This window comes from Mustela erminea, chromosome 2 (genome assembly GCF_009829155.1).
Source record: "Mustela erminea isolate mMusErm1 chromosome 2, mMusErm1.Pri, whole genome shotgun sequence".
NCBI classification, from domain to species: Eukaryota; Metazoa; Chordata; class Mammalia; order Carnivora; family Mustelidae; genus Mustela; species Mustela erminea.
Genome location: NC_045615.1, coordinates 141,032,203 through 141,059,915, shown reverse-complemented (window position 1 = coordinate 141,059,915; position 27,713 = coordinate 141,032,203). Strand labels below are relative to the sequence as shown.

Sequence of the window (27,713 nt, the reverse complement as noted above, 5' to 3'; positions counted from 1 at the left end):
CCGGCTACAGAGACAGAGCTGACAGTAAGCTCACAGCTCGGTGTTACCTTGAACTGGTCGCAGGCTCGGTGAGCTCGGAGCGCGGCCGGAGGTCAGGCAGACGGGAGTAACTGGGCGCTGTTCTCTGAGGGCGCACTGAGGAGTGCGGCCCTGGGCTCTCGGCTCCTCCGGGCCAGAGACCAGGAGGCCGCCATTTGTATTCCCGTCCTCCGGAACTCTACTGAAAGCGCTCAGGGAACAAAAGCTCCTGAAAGCAAACCCGAGCGGATTACTCACCCCGGCCCCGGGTAAGGGCGGTGTAATTCCGCCTGGGGCAAAGACACTTGAGAATCACTACAACAGGCCCCTCCCCCAGAAGATCAACAAGAAATCCAGCCGAGACCAAGTTCACCTACCAAGGAGTGCGGTTTCAATACCAAGGAGAGCAGCAGAATTCCAGAGGAGGAGAAAGCCAAGCACGGAACTCATGGCTTTTTCCCTGTGATTTTTTTTTTAGTCTTGCAGTTAATTTAATTTTTTTCTTTTTCATTTTTTGGTTTTTTTTTTTTTCTCGTCTTCGGGTAAAATTTTTTTTTTTTTAACTGTTACCTTTTTCTTTTTTAACGATTTTTTACTAGTTTATCTAATATATATATTTTTTCTTTTTTACATTTTTCTTAGGTGTTTTCCTTTTTTTTTTTAATTTTTTTCTTTCTTTTTTTTTTTTCTTTTTTCTTTTTTTCTCTTTCTTCCTTTTTGAACCTCTTTTTATCCCCTTTCTCCCACCTCACGATTTTGGATCTCTTCTAATTTGGTTAAAGCATTTTTTCCTGGGGTTGTTGCCACCCTTTTAGTATTTTACTTGCCCCTTCATATACTCTTATCTGGACAAAATGACAAGACGGAAAAATTCAACACAAAAAAAAGAACAAGAGGCAGTACCGAAGGCTAGGGACCTAATCAATACAGACATTGGTAATATGTCAGATCTAGAGTTCAGAATGACAATTCTCAAGGTTCTAGCCGGGCTCGAAAAAGGCATGGAAGATATTAGAGAAACCCTCTCGAGAGATATAAAAGCCCTTTCTGGAGAAATAAAAGAACTAAAATCTAACCAAGTTGAAATAAAAAAAGCTATTAATGAGGTGCAATCAAAAATGGAGGCTCTCACTGCTAGGATAAATGAGGCAGAAGAAAGAATTAGTGATATAGAAGACCAAATTACAGAGAATAAAGAAGCTGAGCAAAAGAGGGACAAACAGCTACTGGACCACGAGGGGAGAATTCGAGAGATAAGTGACACCATAAGACAAAACAACATTAGAATAATTGGGATTCCAGAAGAAGAAGAAAGAGAGAGGGGAGCAGAAGGTATACTGGAGAGAATTATTGGGGAGAATTTCCCCAATATGGCAAAGGGAACGAGCATCAAAATTCAGGAGGTTCAGAGAACGCCCTTCAAAATCAATAGGAATAGGCCCACACCCCGTCACCTAATAGTAAAATTTACAAGTCTCAGTGACAAAGAGAAAATCCTGAAAGCAGCCCGGGAAAAGAAGTCTGTAACATACAATGGTAAAAATATTAGATTGGCAGCTGACTTATCCACAGAGACCTGGCAGGCCAGAAAGAGCTGGCATGATATTTTCAGAGCACTAAACGAGAAAAACATGCAGCCAAGAATACTATATCCAGCTAGGCTATCATTGAAAATAGAAGGAGAGATTAAAAGCTTCCAGGACAAACAAAAACTGAAAGAATTTGCAAATACCAAACCAGCTCTACAGGAAATATTGAAAGGGGTCCTCTAAGCAAAGAGAGAGCCTACAAGTGGTAGATCAGAAAGGAACAGAGACCATATACAGTAACAGTCACCTTACAGGCAATACAATGGCAGTAAATTCATATCTCTCAATAGTTACCCTGAATGTTAATGGGCTAAATGCCCCTATCAAAAGACACAGGGTATCAGAATGGATAAAAAAACAAAACCCATCTATATGTTGCCTCCAAGAAACTCATTTTAAGCCCGAAGACACCTCCAGATTTAAAGTGAGGGGGTGGAAAAGAATTTACCATGCTAATGGACATCAGAAGAAAGCAGGAGTGGCAATCCTTATATCAGATCAATTAGATTTTAAGCCAAAGACTATAATAAGAGATGAGGAAGGACACTATATCATACTCAAAGGGTCTGTCCAACAAGAAGATTTAACAATTTTAAATATCTATGCCCCCAACGTGGGAGCAGCCAACTATATAAACCAATTAATAACAAAATCAAAGAAACACATCAACAATAATACAATAATAGTAGGGGACTTTAACACTCCCCTCACTGAAATGGACAGATCATCCAAGCAAAAGATCAGCAAGGAAATAAAGGCCTTAAACGACACACTGGACCAGATGGACATCACAGATATATTCAGAATATTTCATCCCAAAGCAACAGAATACACATTCTTCTCTAGTGCACATGGAACATTCTCCAGAATAGATCACATCCTCGGTCCTAAATCAGGACTCAACCGGTATCAAAAGATTGGGATCATTCCCTGCATATTTTCAGACCACAATGCTCTAAAGCTAGAACTCAACCACAAAAGGAAGTTTGGAAAGAACCCAAATACATGGAGACTAAACAGCATCCTTCTAAAGAATGAATGGGTCAACCGGGAAATTAAAGAAGAATTGAAAAAAATCATGGAAACAAATGATAATGAAAATACAACGGTTCAAAATCTGTGGGACACAACAAAGGCAGTCCTGAGAGGAAAATATATAGCGGTACAAGCCTTTCTCAAGAAACAAGAAAGGTCTCAGGTACACAACCTAACCCTACACCTAAAGGAGCTGGAGAAAGAACAAGAAAGAAACCCTAAGCCCAGCAGGAGAAGAGAAATCATAAAGATCAGAGCAGAAATCAATGAAATAGAAACCAAAAAAACAATAGAACAAATCAACGAAACTAGGAGCTGGTTCTTTGAAAGAATTAATAAAATTGATAAACCCCTGGCCCGACTTATCAAAAAGAAAAGAGAAAGGACCCAAATAAATAAAATCATGAATGAAAGAGGAGAGATCACAACTAACACCAAAGAAATACAAACTATTATAAGAACATACTATGAGCAACTCTACGCCAATAAATTTGACAATCTGGAAGAAATGGATGCATTCCTAGAAACATATAAACTACCACAACTGAACCAGGAAGAAATAGAAAGCCTGAACAGACCCATAACCAGTAAGGAGATTGAAACAGTCATTAAAAATCTCCAAACAAACAAAAGCCCAGGGCCAGACGGCTTCCCGGGGGAATTCTACCAAACATTTAAAGAAGAACTAATTCCTATTCTCCTGAAACTGTTCCAAAAAATAGAAATGGAAGGAAAACTTCCAAACTCATTTTATGAGGCCAGCATCACCTTGATCCTAAAACCAGACAAGGATCCCACCAAAAAAGAGAGCTATAGACCGATATCCTTGATGAACACAGATGCGAAAATACTCAACAAAATACTAGCCAATAGGATTCAACAGTACATTAAAAAGATTATTCACCACGACCAAGTGGGATTTATTCCAGGACTGCAAGGTTGGTTCAACATCCGCAAATCAGTCAATGTGATACAACACATCAATAAAAGAAAGAACAAGAACCATATGATACTCTCAATAGATGCTGAAAAAGCATTTGACAAAGTACAGCATCCCTTCCTGATCAAAACTCTTCAAAGTGTAGGGATAGAGGGTACATACCTCAATATCATCAAAGCCATCTATGAAAAACCCACCGCAAATATCATTCTCAATGGAGAAAAACTGAAAGCTTTTCCGCTAAGGTCAGGAACACGGCAGGGATGTCCATTATCACCACTGCTATTCAACATAGTACTAGAGGTCCTAGCCTCAGCAATCAGACAACAAAAGGAAATTAAAGGCATCCAAATCGGCAAAGAAGAAGTCAAATTATCACTCTTCGCAGATGATATGATACTATATGTGGAAAACCCAAAAGACTCCACTCCAAAACTGCTAGAACTTATACAGGAATTCAGTAAAGTGTCAGGATATAAAATCAATGCACAGAAATCAGTTGCATTTCTCTACACCAACAGCAAGACAGAAGAAAGAGAAATTAAGGAGTCCATCCCATTTACAATTGCACCCAAAACCATAAGATACCTAGGAATAAACCTAAACAAAGAGACACAGAATCTATACTCAGAAAACTATAAAGTACTCATGAAAGAAATTGAGGAAGATACAAAGAAATGGAAAAATGTTCCATGCTCCTGGATTGGAAGAATAAATATTGTGAAAATGTCTATGCTACCTAAAGCAATCTACACATTTAATGCAATTCCTATCAAAGTACCATCCATCTTTTTCAAAGAAATGGAACAAATAATGCTAAAATTTATATGGAACCAGAAAAGACCTCGAATAGCCAAAGGGATATTGAAAAAGAAAGCCAACGTTGGTGGCATCACAATTCCGGACTTCAAGCTCTATTACAAAGCTGTCGTCATCAAGACAGCATGGTACTGGCACAAAAACAGACACATAGATCAATGGAACAGAATAGAGAGCCCAGAAATAGACCCTCAACTCTATGGTCAACTAATCTTCGACAAAGCAGGAAAGAATGTCCAATGGCAAAAAGACAGCCTCTTCAATAAATGGTGCTGGGAAAATTGGACAGCCACATGCAGAAAAATGAAATTGGACCATTTCCTTACACCACACACAAAAATAGACTCAAAATGGATGAAGGACCTCAATGTGCGAAAGGAATCCATCAAAATCCTTGAGGAGAACACAGGCAGCAACCTCTTTGACCTCAACCGCAGCAACATCTTCCTAGGAACAACGCAAAAGGCAAGGGAAGCAAGGGCAAAAATGAACTATTGGGATTTCATCAAGATCAAAAGCTTTTGCACAGCAAAGGAAACAGTTAACAAAATCAAAAGACAACTGACAGAATGGGAGAAGATATTTGCAAATGACATATCAGATAAAGGACTAGTGTCCAGAATCTATAAAGAACTTAGCAAACTCAACACCCAAAGAACAAATAATCCAATCAAGAAATGGGCAGAGGACATGAACAGACATTTCTGCAAAGAAGACATCCAGATGGCCAACAGACACATGAAAAAGTGCTCCATATCACTCGGCATCAGGGAAATACAAATCAAAACCACAATGAGATATCACCTCACACCAGTCAGAATGGCTAAAATAAACAAGTCAGGAAATGACAGATGCTGGCGAGGATGCGGAGAAAGGGGAACCCTCCTACACTGTTGGTGGGAATGCAAGCTGGTGCAGCCACTCTGGAAAACAGCATGGAGGTTCCTCAAAATGTTGAAAATAGAACTGCCCTATGACCCAGCAATTACACTATTGGGTATTTACCCTAAGGATACAAACGTAGTGATCCAAAGGGGCACATGCACCCGAATGTTTATAGCAGCAATGTCCACAATAGCCAAACTATGGAAAGAACCTAGATGTCCATCAACAGATGAATGGATCAAGAAGATGTGGTATATATACACAATGGAATACTATGCAGCCATCAAAAGAAATGAAATCTTGCCATTTGCGACAACATGGATGGAACTAGAGCGTATCATGCTTAGCGAAATAAGTCAAGCAGAGAAAGACAACTATCATATGATCTCCTTGATATGAGGAAGTGGTGATGCAACATGGGGGCTTAAGTGGGTAGGAGAAGAATAAAGGAAACAAGATGGGATTGGGAGGGAGACAAACCATAAGTGACTTTTAATCTCACAAAACAAACTGAGGGTTGCTGGGGGGAGGGGGTTTGGGAGAAGGGGGTGGGATTATGGACATTGGGGAGGGTATGTGCTTTGGTGAGTGCTGTGAAGTGTGTAAACCTGGTGATTCACAGACCTGTACCCCTGGGGATAGAGTATTATGCCTCCATCAGAAAGGATGAATACCCAACTTTTGTAACAACATGGACGGGACTGGAAGAGATTATGCTGAGTGAAATAAGTCAAGCAGAGAGAGTCAATTATCATATGGTTTCACTTATTTGTGGAGCATAACAAATAGCATGGAGGACATGGGGACTTAGAGTGGAGAAGGGAGTTGGGGGAAATTGGAAGGGGAGGTGAACCATGAGAGACTATGGACTCTGAAAAACAATCTGAGGGTTTTGAAGGGACGGGGGGTGGGAGGTTGGGGTACCAGGTGGTGGGTATTATAGAGGGCACGGATTGCATGGAGCACGGGGTGTGGTGCAAAAATAATGAATACTGTTATGCTGGAAATAAATAAATTAATTAATTAATTAATTAATTAAGAAAACGCTACCAATAAAAAAAAAAAAAAATAGAACTACCCTAGGATCCAGCAACCAATCCCACTTCTTGGTATGTATCCTAAGGAAACAAAACTATCACCTTGAAGAGAGACCTGTGCTCCTATGTTCACTGCGGTATTATTCACAACAGCCAAGGTATGGAAACCACCTAAATTTCCTTCGATGGATGACTAGAGAAAGAGAATGTGACACACACATACACAAACACACTGGAATATTATTCCGCCTTAAAAAGAAGGAAATCAGGGGTTCCTGGGTGGCTCAGTTGGGTAAGCATTTGCCTTCGGCTCAGATCATGATCCTAGGGTCCTGGGATTGAGCCCCGCATCGGGCTCTCTGCTCAGCGCGGGGGCCTGCTTCTTCTGTCCCTCCCTACTCCTGCTCATGCTCACGCTGTCTCTCTCTCTCTCTCTCTCAAATAAATAAATAAATAAAATCTTTAAAAAAAAGAAGAAGAAGAAGAAGAAGAAGAAGAAGGAAATCCTGCCATTTGTGACAACATGGATGAAGCTCCAAGGCATTATGTGACGTGAAGTAAGTCCCACAGAAAGACAAATACTATGTGGTATCCCTTGAACAAGTTCATCAAAGAAGAGCAGAAAAAGTGGTTGCCAGGGCCTAAGGGACAGGGGAAATCGGGAGAGGCATTAAAGGAATTAGAAAAGGCGGAAGATGGGGAAGTTCTAAGGAGCTAATGAATTGTAATTCATTACTAATGAATTGTAATTGTAATTCATTAGCTCCTTAGAACTTACCCGTCTTCTACAAGTTCTAAGTAGGTGTACCAACTCCAGTTGGTAACACCGTATTATATAACCGAAATTTGCGAAGAAAGTAGAACTTAAAGGTTCCCACCAAAAAAACACACCAAACACCCCGCCTTCCAAAAAACCCAGAAAACCAAAACCAAAAAGGGTAGACATGGAAGGTGACAAATGTGTTAATTAACTTGATGGCGGGGGCGGGGCGGGGGGGGCAGGGGGATCCTTTCAAAATGTTTACATGTATCAAAGTCGTCATGTATACACTTCAAATATCTTTCAGTTTTGTCAAGTGTCCCCCAAAAGAGCTGAAAAAAAAGTCTATTGGATCTTCTCAAAATTGTTCCAGGTGTTTGAAAAACAACTGCTTTATCCTATTAATTATACTTTCCACAATTATGGACATTCCTTCACGATTCACATGGGATTATCTGAAATTAGATGCCAAAATAAACTTGTAAAATATGTACATTACTGATTAACATAAAACATTTGAAATGTATTCCAGAAATATTGGGTGGGGAGGGGAAAAGAGCACATGTATCATTTAGAGTAAAATGTACATTTCGCCCTTTATTTGTCCTGGATCTAGTAAAAACCTTACTGTGTGACAGTTATTGTTAAGCAAGGAGTCCATGGGTTTCTAACGGAGTATCTCAGGCTACCTACAGAATCTTGGTGGTGCTGGTTTTTCTAATACCTCCAGGAATTTTGGAAAGACTAGGTCCTATTAGCAAAGCACTTTGCTTATATTATGTCATCGTAGCTAAATATATATTTAAGAGGAAAAAAATGGCACTTTTGGGTGGTTGTACAGATTTCAGAATTCTACTCTCCTCCCAATTCTGCTCTGCAAAGCAAGAAAATGGCCATTTTCACCAAGGATCTCCAACTTCTTTTTAGAGCTAAGAATCTGATTTCTGTATACATCTTCCATAAGCCTGGCAAGAGTGATAATAGTAATGCAAATTCAATGCAAAGAATCACTGGCTTTCACTGTTTGTTTTTTAATGAAAACTCCAGCCCCCAGGCTCAGTCACTGAAGCATCTGACTCTTGATTTCAGCTCAGGTCATGATCTCGGGGGTGTGAGATCATTGAGCCCCACGTCGGGCTCCACGCAGGATGTGGAGTCTGCTTTAGATTCTCTTCCTCTCCCTCTCCCTCTGCCCCCCTCCACTGCCATTCCACACTCTCTCTGATTCCTCTAAACAAAATCAAAAAACCTCCCATCACTTTGCACTGGAAGTTCTGCTGAAAAACAGCAAACATGTTATACAGCTCCTGGCCTTTATAAATCACCTTTAAGGCCACAGAGCCAACTGCACAGACCCAGGGAAATCATAGCTTGGTTAGAGAAGGTAAAAACAGACTTAAAACATTTTCAAGTTTAATATGCTACATATTTTTCTCTAACACAGAATATGGTATTTTTTAAAGCCTCCCACATAAGCAATTAAAACACACGCACACACACACGCACACACCCAGTGTACTCAAATTTACATGTGGGGTTTTTAAAACAACTGACTTTTTCAACCATCAAACATTCAACCATTCAAAATCATGGATTTTCATAAGCATTTCTCAGCACTGAATCTATTAAGCAATTATGCATCAATGTCACTGAATAAAAGTCACTGAATTTCCGCACTAATATTATGCATTTATTATTCTGATTTTTATCAGTTCTAATTTTTGCACAGCCGAATTCCTTTCATCCTTGGGGCTAAGCTTATTTACAGAATTAATCACACAGCAGATCTACGGAGGCATTTGGCTCAGCTAAAACATTATGTCAAAATGGACACAACTGCTCCAATTTTAAGTTTCAAAACTGTTTTTGAATACTTTGGATTTTACCATTCCAAAATCTCTTTCAATTAAAAAAAAAATCAACAAAGTAATTAACTACCTTTATCTGTAAAGACCGATTGGACACACTTCACAAGAGGTAGATGTTTTTAAGCTTCACACAAAAATACCACCCCTGTCAAGGCCTTTGGAGCTCGAGAAATCCGATGGGTTGGTAAATGAAGAAGTGCCTTTGGTCAGTTAGTGTTTGTAACAAACTGAGAGCAACGAAAGACTTCCTGAAAAACTTACCCTGAGTGGGGAGACTCTTCACCACTCTTACCTGTGTGCCCCGCGTGACCCACAGGAGCTCGGCAACTGCTGGGTCTGAGACCCAGTCCCCGGCATAACCAAAAGGCCTTCTGCCCCAACAGGAAATCCAGGGGGTAAAAAAAATCATTTGAAAAGCTTAATGCTGGTTCCCATCTCATTTCAAACAGGCATGAGTTCACCAGAAGGGGTGACCAAGAGGCGCGTGGGTGGCTCAGTGGGTTAAGCCTCTGCCTTCTGCTCAGGTCATGATCTCAGAGTCCTGGGATGGAGCCCCACCTCAGGCTCACTGCTCAGCAGGGAGCCTGCTTCCCCCCCTCTCTCTGTCTGCCTCTCTGCCTGCTTGTGGTCTCTCTGTCAAATAAATAAATAAAATCTTTAAAAAAAAAAAAAAAGAAAAAAAGAGGTGACCAACGCTGCTCCTGCTGGATAGCAAACTGGCCCGGTAAGGAAAACGGCTGTAATTTTGTCACCAGAGAAAAAGAACGGTGACTTCAGAGACATCTTTCAAAGTTCAGGGACTCGCAGCCAGCTAGCAGATCACACCAGCAAATGGAAGCAGGAGGAGGAGGAAAAGAAACAAGAGCTTCATGCTTCCTTGACCTTGAAGCCAGGGAAAGAGAGATGCAAATGGCACTTAATTTTATAAAATTTCCAACTGCTGAGCTTCTCCAAGTGAAGTCTGTGGAGTCGGCCGTGGCCGTGATCTGATGTTACTGGTCCAAAGAGGGGTGAGTGCAACCAACCAGCAATAAGCATTTACAGGGAGAAATTGGACAGAGTAATTTTTCTAGCTACTGAATCTCACAGTAAAAAAAAAAAAAAATTTAATTTGGATGTTGCGTATGTCTGCTGTTTTTACTCACTTCACCTTCCTAGGGATTGGTTCTTACTGTATTTTGTAGCAAGTACTGATCCAGAATAAATCAGAAATTTTTTTTTAAAAGGCCCTTTACCACAGTTGGATAAGCACCACACTAGAGCACCCAAAAATCCAGTTTCGTGTGGAGAGTAAGCTTAGGATGCTTGTAAGGATATTGATTTACCTGTAATCGCCTCTTAAATTACTTGAATATTGAGATTTTTCAGAAGCAGGTAATTTGGCCCATGTGTAATATGCTAAGCGCCTCTGATTAACATCTGAATTAATCTAGAGATATTTGAAATTCAGGCCAATGAGATGCCGTATCATCAACACTGTTCTGAGGAACTGAGATGTTAATTAACACGATTTCCTCAAAAAAGGTAAGTTCTGTGGTCAGAGCCCTTTGAGCTGTGCACCCCATCCCAAACCCCCTTCCGGGGATTTGGAAGCATATTAAGGATCCTGACAAAGCCTGGAGTGAAGAAACTTGTTTAGTTCCACATATGTGACCCTCTTTATCTAACACCTAAGAACACCTTGTTCTTGGAAATAAGGGTGCCGTTAAAAGACTCCACCTTGGCAATCAAACACCCGCCCTGAGTATCACTTTCCTGTCTTCATTTGTAGTTGGATCTCTCTCCCCCACCCTGTACTACCGAGCTGCAATCAAGGAAGTAACTCGCACAAGGACTTCACAGTAAGCTCCTTGCGGACAAGAAGCTGGCACCCATCCTTCGTTCCCACGGCCCTCCTGCAGCCCAACACACACAAAGGGCTCAACAGAGTTTCTAAGTTGCTCCCTAGGGAATGTTCCAGACGGTCTCCTCACCCCCAGCCCCCCAACACACACCCAGGATCCAAATTCCCATGGTCATCTTGCCCACCACTCCTCTGGAATTCTGCCTCTTTGGAGGCCTCCTGTCCCCTGGTCCCCTGGGTGGTGTGGCAGACACGGCTCCCTTCCCTGGATGTGCAGATAGGCCCCAGAGTAGAACCAGGAAGCAGCTTTGCACGGGGCAGGAGTCCCTGCTGGTGAGCATGCGCCCTCGGCCTCAATCTCTGTGCAAAGACGTTTCTCTACAATGTTGCGCAGCAGAGCAGAACCTAGGCATTTGAGTTTCCGTGCCCCAAGCTCTGCTACCCCCTAAACCACCTGCTCCCTCTCCCACAGTACCCACGTGCTCTGCAGAAGGGTCCTGTCGAGCCTGATCGATACTGCATTCATCCTAGTGGGAGAACAATCTAAACAAATAATATCACAACCCCGAAAGAGAAAGCACTGTGACAAAGAAATCATGTCAGAGCCTGATAGCATCTCTCTCCCAATGAACACCACCAGGTCCTATTCAACCTCTGGCTCCCTGTTTCAACAATCAATAATAATACATTTTCCCGCAAATGCCTGTTATTTTTAACTTCTATGGCTCCTCTGTTTACTTCAAAGGCGGCACCCAGAATCCGAGTGACCTCCACAAGGTCGTGTGGTCAGTGAAATGTAGGCCAAGGAACTGGTCCTCACACACATTCTTCCAACCACCAAACCACGGGGTCTTTGTTAAGGTCAAAATTATCATGAGACGTTATTTACATAGTACACAATGAGCTCGGTTCTGCAGCTGTTACAAACACCAGCCACGACTTAAAATAATAAAAAATAAAAAGATAAGGAACCATTCGCTTTACTCACTGTTCACATAAACATTAAAAGTCACGGAAGAGTTGACATCGGAATTGGACACTTGAAATGTGTAAGTGCCTCCTTCGTTCCCTTTTAATCTGGTGAGATGCAGTTCACTCACGTATCTACGGAAAGAGGAGAGAAAAGAGAAGAACTCAATCCCCCGGGAACAGTGTGCCTCGAGTGTGGGACTTTTCCAGTTTCTCTCTGGAAATACATGCCTGTTGGAGGACGAACAGGACTCACTTCACTCAGCATTAACAAGACCCACATTAATAAATCCAGACACAGACGCGTGTATTTAATTTGGGACAAATGGCTGCGTGGGGAGAGGCTTCCTCAGCCGGAAGGCAACCTCGTGGAGACTTCAGCCTCTTTCCCCCTCCCTGGTTGTCCTCATGCCCACGTCCCTCTCTGCCCACAGTCCTTCACCAGTGTCCCGAACTCACCTGTCCTGCTGCATTTTACCACCGAGCACCTGGCCAGGCCGGCAGATGTCCACGTGGAGGTGTGGGACCCTCACAGCCAGGTCAACTCTGGGGCCCTCAGCTTCCCTCTCACAAGGACCATAAGCTCCTGGTTCCCCTTCACCCCACTACTTCTTCCCAGTGTCTTTTGCAGGATTTGCTCTTCGAGCTTCCCTTTCACTGCAAGGACACCAGCTACAGCCACGTAGACTGAGCACGTAGGCGTGCCAGGGGAGTTACGGACATGGGCACGGGTGGGGATGGAGCGCCCCACGCAGCCCCTGTCCCGCCGGAGCCACACAGCCGTCTTGCCATACACAGCAGCCTAGTCGGCCTCTCCTCTCACACTGCCCCAGCCCGAGCAAGCTACTCTCCGGCTGAACTACTTGCGGTTTGCTCACGACTTTCCAATCTCTACCTCTAGTTCAGACTTCTTGGTCCTACGCCTCCTCTGCAAAGCTATTTTCATGCCCCCAGTCCCCTGCCTCTTGGGTACAGCTAATAATGACTCACACTTGCAACGTCCTCCTCCCAAGTCTTGCCCTGGGACACCTGACCCCATTTTGAAGTTGACTGCCCACCCTGGTCAACAGCCGATGAGTGCCTGTCCATGGGAAGGGACCTGCTCCAGAGGGCCCCTGCGCTCAGCCTGCCACTCACCCATCCATCCTTTCTTTCCTCCTTTACTTTACCCTCCCTGCCCTGCTCTCCTCCTGCCTGCCAGGTCTCTCTCTCCCTTCATGAAGCCCTAGACGCGGAATCCCTTTGCTCTGCTTCTAGGGAACCTGACCTGGGATACTTCCAACTGAATGTCTCCTACCTGAATGTCTCCACTCGAGACAACCTCCAATTTAACAAACCCTAAGCCAAACTCACTGTCTTTGCCCCCACAACCCTTCCTCCTCCTTGAATGGCATCCCCCCTCACCATCCAACATGGCTGACGGACACAGAACCCGAAGGCCATCTTCAGCTCCTACCTCTCTCTCCCAGCCCCGTAACCACTGAGTCTTACTGAAGAGGTAGTCGGACGCCTCCCAAATCCATCCTCCTCCCTCCAGCCCTTGAACTTTGGTCTGGGACAGCGTCACCTCTCACCCACAGCCCTAAGAGCCCATACCTCCTGACTGGAAAAAAATACGAAGTCTATCCAGGCATCTAAAACTAGACATCTGAGCCAGGTCAAGTTATGTAACTCACTGTGCCTCATTTTCCTCTTCTCCAGAAATGACAGAAATCAAAGAGCGCCTGTCCATGGGGTTTGTGAAGACTAAAATTATTGACTTAAAATAAGGGAAGGTTCTTAGAACGGCACAGCACCGCCAAGAGCACCTGCAGCCTACGTAGAGTAAGCGACTTGAACGATTTTACTTTTTAATTTTCTTATTATTTTAATTTATTTATTTTTATCTCACTTTCTACTATTTTACGATTGCTACTGTTTTCATTAAAATGTCTTGAGGATCAAATGAAAGGTGTGGGGGCCCCTGGGTGGCACAGGCAGTTAAGTGTCTGACTCTTGGCTTTAGCTCAGGTGGTGATTTCCAAGTTGTAAGTGGTCATCTCGGGGTTGTGAGATCGATCCCCGTATTGGCTCCGACTTCGGTGGGGAGTCTGCCAAAGTGTCTCTCGGCCCCTCCCTGCGCTCTCAATCTCTCTCTCTCAAATAAATAAATAGGGGCACCTGGGTGGCTCAGTCAGTTAAGTGGCTGCCTTCAGCTCAAGCCCCGATCCCAGGGTACTGGGATGGAGCCCCAAATTGGGCTCCCTGCTCAGAGGGGAGTCTGCTTCTCCCCCTCCCTCCCGCCTGTGCTCTATCTCTGTCTCAAATAAATAAATATTTTAAATAAATACATAAATAAGTAAATCTTTTAAAAAAAAAAAAAGGGAGAAATGTCATGTGACGGAACTTGGCTTCACTGCCTGCCTGGCCCAAAACTACTGAATGAGGCTTAGTTTTCTTTTAGTTTAGGGTTTGTTGGTTGGTTTTTTAGGTTTTCTTGTTGGTTTTGTTTTTTGTTTTTTGTTTTTTTTTTTAGAGAGAGAGAGAGAGAGAGAGAGAGAAAATATGCTCATGTGAGCTTTGGGCCGGGGTAACAGAGGGAGAGAGAAGAGAGAAGCAGACTCCATACGGAGCCGACAGCCCAACATCGGGCTGGATCCCATGACCCTGAGATCATGACCTGAGCCAAAATCAAGAGTCAGAGGCTTAACCTAGACTGAGCCACCCAGGTGCCTATTTTTCTACAGCTTTTAAAAAAGGATTCAAAGCATCGACTTTCCTCTTTCTCTAAAAAATTACTTAATGGGTCCCTCGTATATGCCAGTCCCTGCTTTGAACTATCCTCCATACCAGAGATGCAAATACTGTTGCCCAGACTTTTTTGTGTGCTTTCAACACATAGCCAAAGGCAATACTGGTCTGAGGGCTCAGGAAGGAGCCCCAAACTCCTTTTATCAGGTGTCCTTTCCCATTTATGGGTCACAGAAATAGCATCTGGCAAGCCGAGAGAAGCGGGAGATGTCTAATCCCCAAAGCAAGGCTCTTTTCTTACCTGATATTACTTTCATTGTCAGACTTGGGATAATCTTCCCATTTATCAGTGAAGGTTCTGTTCATATAAATCCACTGCTGGTGTTCAGGTCTGGGATATGCCTCATATTCAACAATCAGGTCCACATTCTCGCCATCATTGACAAATATTGTAGTATTCATCATGGGGAAGATATTAATGAATCCTTTATCTAATTAGAACAGAACAAAACAGGAAGAAACTATTACCCACAACGATGCAACAGAGAACACAACTTCATCTCTGGATCACAAAGATAACTGACAGGTTTCAGGTTATTAATTGGCAATTACAAGACGATTTTAACTGGCCATTGGAACTTTTTTTTTTTTTTTACTTTTTGCTCTTGTAGAATCACAGCCATAAGGGGAGGACAGACACACCTGAAATGTTTATTCTCCCATCTCTGTCTCTCAAACAACTCTCTTAAAGATCTAGCTCCTTATCATATATCTAGAATGACTCGTCCTGATGTTTCCTAGGTTAAAAAGTATTTGGACTAACTAGTTAGACCCTACCCAGATACAATATAAATGTATATGTGATAGGAAGGTGTCATAAGCCAAGAAGAGGAAGACAGCCCTAATGGTCAATGAAGATGTTGAAAGAACACCATTTACTATTTAAAGAAAAATAAACTTACACCTTCTCATCACATTGTAAGTCACAGATGAAATCGAGGACATTTTAACAACCATACCATATTTTTAACTGAACAACAGAATTCACTCCTATCAAACTTCTTCTGTAGAGGGGGGCAGCAGTTTTCTAGGCTTTTTAGGAACTACAGAAGAAAAAATAATCATAAAATCATAAAAATCCTAAGACTCTGAATACATAAGCATTTTTAAATGTCTCTACAGTAAAATTAAGACAGTAGGAAAGAGAACATGAAAATATAGATGGAAAAATATTGAAACTAGTAATTAAAATAAGGCTTCACTTTTCACTTATTAAAAATAGCAAAACTTCAATAAAGCTGCTAAAAAATAAAGTATATCCATCCTATGGAAACACAGCAAAACTAATTTGAAAGAAACTCAATAATTTTCCAAGTGTGGTAAAAGTAGCACGCTGAACTACACACTGTAAATTGGCACAACTCTTTCAGAAAGCATGTAGCAATATAGATTTTCTATAATTATCTATTCTCCCATTTAACCCTGTAACTCCTATCTGAGAACACTTCTCAGTGTATAACTGCATACAGAAGGAATGGCCATCTACCCTGGACGTAGTAATTTTTTTACATCAGAGAACTGGTTAATACAGCAGCCCTCCAAAACGGCTATAATATAATAATATAAGAAAGAGCTTGAAAAAACTGTACTAAAATAATTTCCAATATAATTTTTATAGCCACCATTTACAGAATGTTTACTAGGGGCCAAGAACTGCCCTAAGTACCTTAGTATACATTTAGATGAATAATTATGACAAATATTTAATTTTATAACAATACTAAGAGAGAAAGCACATAACTCCTAATTTATGGATGAAAACTATCCAGTCCTGGAAACCTAAAGAGCCAGCGAACCAAAGGCAGAGCCCAGATCTGAACAAAGGTTTGTGAGAAGCCAAGGCCGGCCTCTTTTTACGACAGCATATACCCTAGATTCTCTATATACTTTGTGAGAGAGAAAGAATAAAATCATATGTATAGGGGCACCTGGGAGGCTCAGGGGGTTAAGCATCTGCCTTCAGCCCAGGTCTCGATTCCAGGGTCCCAGGACAGAGTCCTGCTTCCGGCTCCTTGCTGAGCAGGGAACCCGCTTCTCCCTCTCCTTCTGCCCCTCTCCCCACTCATGCTCCTTCTCTCTCTCAAATAAATAAATAAAATATTTTTAAAATCTTACGTATAATTGAAACCCTGCTGTGTACAAAAATATAAGCAATATACCAAATCTTATAAACAGTTAAATCACATTGGTGGGATTATGAAAGGGTTTTCTTTTTCTTTTTCTTTTCTTTTTTTTTTAAGATTTTATTTATTTATTTGACAGAGATCACAAGTAGGCAGAGAGGCAGGCAGAGAGAGAGAGGGGGAAGCAGGCTCCCTGCTGAGCAGAGAGCCTGATGCGGGGCTCGATCCCAGGACCCTGGGATCATGACCTGAGCCGAAGGCAGAGGCTTTAACCCACTGAGCCACCCAGGTGCCCCTATGGAAGGGTTTTCATTTTATCCTTCCATTTGTTTTTCAAAACTTAAGAATTATAAAATTTAAAATTGTTAGTCATTATTTTTGGCACTATTGGGGTGACTATATTAAGGTCTCACATAAGTTGTCATTCTAGTATTTAATGCTGGTTAGTTTCCTATAGATTCAGAATAAAAGGTGTCCAACTGTAGCGATGGAAAAGGATCTGAGACAGGTGCGAATAAGAAATCACCCAGGCGAACGCTGAAGATGGAAACCACCACCCTGTTCTAATACTTGCTTCATAAATGAAACTCCCCTTGCTATTTTTAAAGCAAACTTAGGTTAATTTGGAGGGAATAAATGTTTCATCTGAGTGCTACATTACATTTTCATGTTCTTAAGGTCCTAAATCCCAAAATTCTGCATAATGCAAAATATTCCAATATTACAGACAACATAATTTACACTGGAAAGTGTTCTCGTATCATCACCATATGTAAAATACTTAAGTTCCTCCTGAGTTTTCTAGAGTCCTTTGGCTCAGTATACTTTTATGTCCTATGGTGGAATAGAGCTTCAAATGCATGAAGTATAGGAATTACTAGGATCAAAGAAATCCGTCAGGGTTTTAACCTACAGTAAGATCTTTTTCAGGTGCTTCTACATTAAGGAATTGGTGATGCATTAACATTGAATCAAGTACAAACACGATACCAGGCACTTCTATAAACCAAATCCATTGCCTTTTCTCTTCTCTGCAGCCTCTGGAGTTAGAGGCTGTGTTTCTTGGAAGAGGAAATGCAGGCAGAGGTAAAGTAGGGTGCCCTCGAAAGTTAGGTGGCACAGGGCCTACTCAAAACCAGGTAAGGACTAAGCCCAAGCCTCCCACCCCCAACTCCCAAAAGAAATCACTTTTCTCTCTTGTCTCCTCCTGTTCTTGTCCCCTCCCAACCCAACCCAAAACAATACAAAACCAGATTCAGGTTTCCCAGCCACAAGTCCTTCCAGTTACACAGCTATATTCTTGGAAATTGATGAATGGGTTTTAAAAATCTGATTACACACAATAATACGCTCAAAACATCCTTACTAATTGCTTTCTGGAGCTGAAGCTGATAGATCAACATGCTCCCTAATCAACTTAGCAAATTAGCACTTATGGAGTTTAATATTTTAAAAGCATCGCTTTCTATTCAAATTAATAAATGGTTCCCAATCACGTTTAGGGAAAAAGTAAGACTCTCTGCACGCGGACTCTAACTGCAAGTAAAGGGTGTTCTCCACGTTTAGTCTGGTGAGATGATTTCTATTACAACATGGGCAGAAATGCCAAAATTATATGAGATTATTGTGGGATAAATCACAGACCTCTAACACTGCTTCATGAATTATTGAAGAAACATGGGGAAAAGAGGAGAGACGAAAACAAATAGCACATCATTTTATTATCCCTCGTGATGAAGAAATCTGCCACCCTATAAGTACTTAAAAGTCAAGCACTAAGACTATAATTGCATTAAAAAAAAGCAAGAAAATAGATTAAATTCAAACGATGCTCAAAAAACAAAAATGCATAATTTAGAAATTATTATTATTTCCAGTAAATCAAAAACATCCAGGACATTCACTATGTTCTGCACTCATTAAGTAGACCTTGGAAAATAAATATTTAGTGGGATTTCCAGACTAGGGAAGAAAAGGCTAAACCCATTGTGCACATCAGCTATGATGGGGTTAGGACTCTAGGGAACCATGATCTAGTTGATGCTGTCTAGAACTAGTGTGTCAGCCCCTACTGGGTCTCTTTCCTGAAGGCTTATGCTACAGCCTATAAGGTTGGCAGACAGAGTAAAGTAAGGGGTGTACTAGGAAGAAGCCGCCCAACCCAGCCCTTCCTGCATCAAACAAACTAGTCCCATAAATGGTAAAAAGAGAAACCAAAGGCCCAGGTGCCTCCCTAAAAGATTCAGAGAAATATTTTCAGGTCCCAGCATCTCACTCCTCCATACAGAAAGTCTACAATCCATTTCCAAGCTCAAGTCATTCAGCAAGGCCTAGAATTTTTGAAAAAGTTCCACTTAACATTTGTTTGCTTAGGAGGTGGATGGTAGAAAAATGACCCATTTAAACAACTTCAGTTACAGCTTTCCACTTCCCCTTTATTAAGACTGGTAGAATTTGCTTCTGTGATCTAGCTGGAAAAGGCGACAACGATCACTTACTCATTCATTCATTCATTCATTCATTCATGTGGTGACAATTAAATTTCTAGTCATCTCTCAACATTCTATTAACACAAAAAGGCAACTATCTAGCAATTTCTTCTTTCACTACTGGTAGTAATTTATACATTCCCATAGAGAGATTTACCGACAACTTCCAAGGTGGTTGTGACATTCGCTGATCCAAAAGTATTATTGGCATAACACATGAACACTCCAGAATCATTGACTCTAGCTGAGCGGATAGTCAGCTTTTCCTGACGTACAAAATTGAAGTCACCCTGATGCCAGCTATTACTCTGCGTCTGTGCATTAGTCTGCTGGTTTCGGAGGGAGAGAAAAATAAAAATCAAACATTACCATAAAATTTAGATTCAGGATCTTTCCTAGATAAATTAAAAATAGCAGCAATTAACTTCTCCGTATTAACATTCATTATACGCTCCTTAAGTAAGAATAATAAAGCATCATGACAAGTCTGTCATTGGAACACTTCATGTTACAAGATTATATTGAAAGATAGTCATTATTAATGATTGAAAAAAAAATGAAAATTCATTTCATAATAACCATGGCACACATAATTCCAAATTTTCTGTGGCACTATTTTTTTTTTTTACAGAGCCAAATTTTACAAGTTACTCTAGAAGAAATATTACAGAATACTGATATTTTACATTGACTCAGCATAGTGAAGTCATATTAGTATCTGCTGTTAGGCCATCTTTTATTTATTTATTTATTTTTTATTTTTAAAGATTTTTATTTATTTATTTGAAAGAGAGACAGTGAGAGAGAGCATGAGAGGCGGGAATGTCAGAGGGAGAAGCAGACTCCCCATGGAGCTGGGAGCCTGATGCGGACTCCATCCCAGGACTCCGGGACCGTGACCTGAGCCGAAGGCGGTTGCTCAACCAACTGAGCCACCCAGGCGCCCCAGGCCATCTTTTTTAATTCTATATCCTAGTGATTGAAAGAAAACACCTCGCTAATTATAATATTCTATTTCATTAACATTTATATTATTTTCACGAAGAGAAGTTGAGTCACAGTGTCTACAAGATTATTTATTTGTTTATTTGACAGAGAGATAGAGAGAGCACAAGTAAGCAGGGCAGCAGGGAGAGGGAGAGAGAGAAGCAGGCTTTCTGCTGAGCAGGGAGCCTGATGTGGGGGGCTCGATCCTAGAACCCTGGAATTATGACCTGAGCCGAAGGCAGCCACTTAACTGACTGAGCCACCCAGGCGCCCCGAGTCACAATGTCTAAAACTAACTGGGAAATGCACCCTACAGTTCTCACCCAGCAGAATATTGGCTTCTATTAAAAGAGGTTCCAAAGTATGTGAGATATGTTAGACCAAGCCCCAAATTATTTAAACCTGAATAGAAGAGAAAAAGTTGCAAATTTACTCTTGTGATATCATCATTCTACTCATTTTATTCGTCTGCAGACAAGACATGGAGAGATTTTTTTTTTTTTTTTTTTTGGTATGGAAAACATCATGGGAATAAAACATAATAAAAACTATAGCCACTCTGAAAATACTAAAGGAAGCACCATACAGCTTTCTGCATCTTTCAAATTTTCTGTAAAAAACCACATTCCTATTGAAAAAAAATAACAACTGCGAAAAGAAGGTAAATGGGACCCGATATTGACATGGAATGAGATCAAGGTAACTCACAGGCCAAGCAGTGGTGAACTGTTAGCATTAGACCATTCTGACATTACTGTAAATCAGAACAATCCTTATGGAAAGTAACTGGGCAGTTTGTTCATACCCCTTTATCAATTCCAGCAAATTTATCTCAAGGAAACGACTCAAACAAACAAACAAACAAACAAAACAAAAGGCTCCAAAACATTTACTACAGTAAAATCTTGGAAATGACCTAAAGGTATACCAAGTATCGAAATTACAAATGTGAAAATAAGGAAAATGCTTGTATTACTTAAAAAGCATAAATTAAGTGTACCTTAACACTTCAAACATGATAATACATATGCACGGGGCAGAGAGAAAAGAAATATGAAAAACAAAAGTAGACAATAAAGACCAGCCACATAAAGATACTGAGCTCTTAGAATGCTTGAGGTCCAAATTACGTTTTAAATATACAATATGTCCCAGATTTTGAAGACTTAATATGAAAAATGTAAAATAACCCATTGAAAACTTTTTATAGTAATTACATAAGATACTATTTTAGCTATATTAGGTTAAAAAAAATGTACTAGAATCAATTTTACTTTTACTGTCATGTGCCTACTGGAAAATGTTAAATTATATAGAAGGCTCACATTTTATTTCCATTGCATAGCACTGCTACATGCAATGGTGGAATTATATCTGTTTCTCTTTTTTTCATGTTATTATATTTTTGGAAATTTTTTTTTTTACATTAAAATGAGCATACATAAGAGCAGACTGCCAAAACCGAATGTTTTGAAATAAAAAGAAGAGAAACCTGCTTTGTTAAGTAACTGTGAGATCTTGAGCAAGTCAAGGATACTACTAGTCTCAGCTTTTGTTTTTAAAAGGGAATGAGGGGCGCCCGGATGGCTCTGTAGGTTAAGCGTCTACCTTCGGCTCAGGTCATGAACTGGGGGGGTCCTGAGATCAAACCCCTATGTCAGGCTCCCTGCTCAGTGGGGTGTCTATTTCTCCCTCTGACTCTCCCTCCTGCTCTCTCTCTTATAAATAAATAAAATCTTTAAGTAAATAAATAAAAGGGAATGAGAAAGCAAAGGTCTTCAAAGGCCTTTCCAGTCTGAAGCACAATGCAGACATGAAGATGCTCTCTTTCAAGAGATTCTTCTAATAATTGGCAGAATCTGCCATTTCACTGCAGAAGAGCAATGAGGAAGATCAACAACAAGGTGAGTTGACACTGTTCTGTCCTCTCCCAGTGCATCAGGTCACACACATCTCTGCCAAGACAGAGTGACAACTAATAGGGACAGGTAACATACCACATTCTAGATTTATGGTATATCTTCCTTCTAAATCTTGCAAGAGCCCAAGGGTCTACCAGAGGGAGCTAAGCAGGAACAATGAACACATCAGTGCTGGGAGAATAGCTTGGTCCTAAGTGAGACAATATCAACACCTTCAAAACCTGAAGACCGTAATTCAGGATACTATCAAATATCATAATAAAAAGTAAAAACACAAGGATGTAGACGCATAAGAAAAGCTAACCAAGATTCAAGGGTGTTGAATAAACTCCAAGATTCTGACATTTTAAAACAAATGACTGTAAAAACTCTAGAACAGTCATTTTATCCTCCATTTCACTGTGAGTTAAACTTATTCTAAACAATCAGAATCAAATACCATGGATTTTAAAGATAATTTTGATAGTGTTAACAGCGTTAAGTATTCCAAACGAAGCCAAAGGATATCAACAAAAGAGTCATGGATGAACCTTGGCACAGAGCCATGAGCCCCATCTGCAAGTCACACATTACATATTGTTTGCATGTGATTTGGTTTTCCTTAACCCTTGAGGTGCACACTGGGATTTCCCCAAAGGGCTCCCAACACTGAAGGCTTATCTACCAGCGCCAGTGGATTAATTGGGAATGGCATGCGGGACTCCTGGGAAAAAGGGTTCAGAACAAAACTGCCTGGGGCAATTTAATTTCTCATCGAAAAAAGGCTAATTTTCAAGTTATACAGAGGCTCAAATACGCACATGGCCCAAACTGTTCTCTCATCTGAAATCAAGGATTATAGAAAGCCAATTAATACAGGATTGTGTCCTATAAGTTAAGTCAAAAATCCCTATGTAAGCTGTTGTTCTTATTAGCTTATATGATATGGAAAACTTGTTTCTCTGAGCCACTGGTTTGAAAGAACAAGTCTCTAGTACAATCTATTCTCCTAGTCAATGGGCAGGTTTCATTAGCAAGGTATCACCCATCACAAGTCTATGTGAATACCGTCATAGTACTTTGCACTATGCTATTCACCATGGTTACTTATGGAGCAAAAAATTCTTCAAACAGGCGTGAAATTGCCAATGTGGAATACAGCGCATAAGGAGGAAGAAGAGGAAGAGGAGGAAGAGGAACATATACTATTTCTTTTCTCCAATGTAATGCATATATGTCTCCTGAAGAAAAACCACCATGACAGCTAATTAACTAGATGGCCAAGATTATGCAAATAAAAGTTATTGAATATTCAGTTGATGGAAATTTTCAAGTGAAATATTTGGGAGATTAGACATCTGAAAGACCTTGCTACTAATGAGTATTCAGAGAGAGAAAGAGGAAAAAAAAAATCATATAACTGGCTAAAATTAAAGATGTGCCCAACACAGCACCTAACATATAGTAGACATTCATCATGCATTTGTTAAATGAATGAGAACTTAAACATGTCCAAATGTTTCAGATTAAAGATAACCATTTTATTAATAGTGACTAAAACAAACAGAAAACCATTAGCAACTTGATCTCAGGTAACCAGCCTCAGAGGGGGTAAGTCAGATCAATACAAAAAAAAACACATCTCTGAAATGGATAGGCCACTTTGTGGGAAAGGAAAGAGCTCCTTGGTTGGTATCTGAGACCATTTTCTCGTTTTAAATATGGAAAGGAAAAAAAAATTGACAACTTTCCCCAATATTTTAAATCATCCGGCCTGGATGTATTTAATAGTCTTAAAAATCAAAGGTTATGTGGTTAACCAGAAGTTTTTTTTAAAAATTTCTTTATGAAAGTCAAAGAGACAACACACAGTAAGAAGAGGTGTCTGAAGTCCTCTCTTAGATTTTCTCAAAATAAATTGACAAAATGACATGCATTTGTCACAAATAATGAATGTACACATCCACATACGGTGTTCTGAAAGGGGAAAAGATGCATCTCGACACACGCCCAGATAGTCCCACCTCAGACAGATACACCAGCTGAGCCTTGCCAGGACAATAAATAAACCCATTAAAGGGAAAACCTTATAATCTCCCACAGGGAGAGAATGATATATTCAGAAAGACAAAGGCAACAAACCACTCACCTGGCTGTTTTCCTTGATCCACATGGAGTCCACAGAACTGGACACATCCTTGACCAAGCACATCACAGAGAATTCCTCCCCTTCCCTAAGAAGAGAGCTTGCTTTGGACACCGACACCGCCGGGACAGCTCTGATGGCTGGAAGAAACAGAAATGTGGCCCTCCAGTCATGTGTTCTACAATCATAGGCCATTTTCACTTACCACGTGCCCTCAAAGGCACACAACTTGCGTGGTCGTCTTTTAAATAAAATATCAAGTATGCCACTAACCTATCTGTATTACTTACAGATCTGAAGACATTAGCAATTACATCTTGCATGCTTCAAACAAATTCATCAACATTGAGTGACGATGATAGGACTGTCTGCTCTGAGATGATAATGCTACTGGACAAGGCTGTTTTGAAACAGGGAGAAACCGTGGCACTGGGAAGCGGCTTTAATCTTTACCTCACACAACCTTGATGGTTTCATGAGGACGTGACCTACAACCAATCATATTCTTTTAACTAAACAGCCATCCTTCTCGGGAGCCTGGATGGTTCAGTTGGTTAAGCAACTGCATTCTGCTCAGGTCATGATCCTGGGGTTCTAGGATCGAGTCCCACATCAGTCTCCCTGCTTAGCAGGGAGCCTGCTTCTCCCTCTCCCTCTGCTGCTCCCTTGCTTGGACTCTCCATCCTCTCTCTCTTTGTCAAATAAATAAATAAAATCTTAAAAACAACAACAACAACAAACAAACAAGCATCTTTCCCATGTGCCATAGTAATAACCTCTTGCTCTTTTCTGAAAAATCTCCTTTTTAAATAACCAATCTTTCCTTAATTCCAAGGAGCACACATTTTCAAAAGCCCTAATAAAAAGTACTCGGTAGCTGAATGTCAGCTGGCGTTGGATTTGATGATCTCAGAGACAAAATCTAGACATTTTCCAGCAATGAAAATAATCTACATAATGCCACCGTAATAACAAGATCCATACTCAGCTGGTACTTTCCTCCTCAGATTGGGAAGAGTTTGGGAATGCATTAAAATCAAATCACTGTGGAGAAAAGTCAATTCCTCTAGCAATAGTCCATCAAGGAGTGAATCGTGTCTATGTTAATCTTTTCAAACAGGGGAAGGGAAGCCTCCCAGTGAGGTTCTCTTGGGAGGGACAGCTCAGGCAGTGAGAAGACTCGGTGTCCTGAGGTCGGGAGGTGTCCCCTGTAGGGTCGGAGTGCCAGTCTCGGCTAGACCCGGCCCCTTGGAGGCAGCCTTGAACCAGGGGTGTGCGCCTGGGGGCTACGAAAGGAAGAATTCACAAGCGGTTGACCGTAGCTGGGAGGTGGGGGAACCACAGGGAAGAGCCGGCTGCCTGCCTGCCCACACTCAGATGACCGGGGACCGCCAGGAGAGAGCCACCGCTCCTCCCTCCACACAAGTCCGCCTCCCCACCAGAAGACAGAAAGGGCCCCTACCTGCCCTCACTTTCAGGGTGAATTTCGTTGACAGCACGGACTTGCCCTTCTGGTCCGCTGAGCAGTGCAAGCAGAGCCGGTGATATTCGCGCTTCACGTTTCGGATCGTGATGCCGGCCTTGGGATCGGCGACAAACGTCAAGTCCTTGGGAAGAGGCTTCCCCTCGCACCCCGTGAGAGAGTAATTGGTCACGTCTGGGTCTGTCAGAGGACAGCGGACCAGCGTATCATTGTCTTCTTTCCCATACAAGCGAATGTCAACGAGGAAAAGCCGTGCGGGATCTAAAGCGCGTCAAAAATGAGTAGTTTGAATAGATGGTTCCGGGCACTGACAACATTTTTAAAATGTCAAAGGACTCCGATTTTTTTTCTTTGCAAGCAAAAGTAGAATTTATCCACATATTACTAATTAAGCCACAGGGAACATTTGTTAACCCCTTTCACGGGTCAGACACTAAGCTTGGACCATTACACTTTATCTCATTTAATCCTCAAAACCCCCCCATGGGATGGGCATTATCGTGACCACCCTTTCAGAAATGAAGGAACCGAAGTCTCAAAAAAGTGACTCCCCTACCAAGTGACACGGCCCAGAAATGGCTGAGCGGACTCAAATCACAGTCCAACGAATACCGCGACTTGAGCTCTTAAACTCTGAGGGTATTTTATCACAACAGTTACTCTCCTTCTACGGTAGGGAATGGTCTAAGGGGGATGGGCCAAGACTCGGCCAGTATGCTGATGCCTACCAGGATCAGGGAAAGGGGCCCCTTTCCAGAAACCCCAGTCTCCAGGATCTTTCAGCTTCTGCATAAAATCTACAAAACTATTAGCAGACCACCCTGTACCAAAGACATGTGGGCCTCACCCTTCATATTCCTTGAAAATTATGTATAAATATAAACTTCTGGGCATCAAAGGAAGCCATATTCCCAAGGGGAGCTTATGACTTTCAGGAGTATTATGATAAATATCATCCAAACCAGAACACTTGACAGCGAAGAGGAGTGCCATTAATAATTATGCCAGGACACCAGGTGTGAACTGGAAAGGCCCCAGCCAGACTGGGACCTCCTATAGGCAAAGACAAACCTCATTCTGTAGACACAATAGACAGCCACCTCTGCTGTGTAAAGATAATACAGAGAGATGGCGGGGCCAACAGATCATGTTTAAAGTGTTTCTTCACTGTCCTTTCCACCTGGAATTCAGGTGTTCCACAAAAATCAACCCGACATCACTGAAATACACTTACCATTTAATTTAGAAAAAAAAAAAATTTCCAGAATGAGTTATGCATCTCCCAGCCTAATGTGTTCTAAGAATAAAGTCTGTCATGATGGTGGAACTAAGGTCCGAGGCCACAGATGGTTTTTTTCCATATACTCTTTCTCAATTGCTTACGGCTAGCTCCTACAATGCCCCAGGTTCTTTCAGTGCTGTAACATAAATTACTTAAGTATCCAAACATCTTAAATCAGTAATAATTCACTGAAGTGGTAAGTTATTGAGGAAGACTTCCCTTTTCACGAAAATCCATGCATTCTGCGAGACTGACCTGGCTAATTCAGCAGTTTTTCCCATCTATTCCGTGGTCTACCCACTGGACTAACATGCAGAATGACACTTCGAGACTACCTGGAAATTCCAGAGTACCTTCTTGAACATCAAAGAACAACCCCCCAGGATAGCTCAACCATCATGGAACCATACCCCAAGGCTAAGCTGTGCCTTGCGAAGGCACTGACCTAGGAAAGAGTAACAGATAAACTAAGGAAAGGCAGAGTCAATTCCAGGGCAATCTTCTTTACAGTGAACACTATAGGCATCAACTTTTATAAAACCTTGCTAGAGTTCGAGGGGCGCCTGCGTGGCTCACTGCCTTCGGTTCAGGTCATGGTCAAAGGGTCCTGGGATCGAGCCCAACATTGGGCTTTCTGCTCACCGGGGAGCCGGCTTCCTTTCCTCTCTCTCTGCCTGCCTCTCTGCCTACTTGTGATCTCTGTCTTTCAAATAAATAAATAAAATATTAAAAAAATAAATAAATAAAAA

The 27,713-nt window shown here is 41.5% G+C and overlaps 1 protein-coding gene across 4 annotated transcripts in view; it reads right to left on the bottom strand.

Annotated features, from left to right (window-relative positions):
- KIT (KIT proto-oncogene, receptor tyrosine kinase) overlaps positions 1–27,713 on the bottom strand; it is a 94,513-nt gene that overhangs the window by 28,315 nt on the left and 38,485 nt on the right. For 2 of the 4 annotated variants that reach the window (XM_032334335.1, XM_032334337.1), the window contains exons 3-7: positions 25,662–25,943; positions 24,203–24,339; positions 19,323–19,494; positions 14,795–14,984; positions 11,783–11,898 (exon numbers count right to left, since the gene is read on the bottom strand). In XM_032334335.1, the coding sequence (XP_032190226.1) occupies positions 11,783–11,898; positions 14,795–14,984; positions 19,323–19,494; positions 24,203–24,339; positions 25,662–25,943 (897 nt within the window). The remainder of the gene's footprint in view (positions 1–11,782; positions 11,899–14,794; positions 14,985–19,322; positions 19,495–24,202; positions 24,340–25,661; positions 25,944–27,713) is intronic. The other 2 variants (XM_032334336.1, XM_032334338.1) reach the window with 1 other exon arrangement.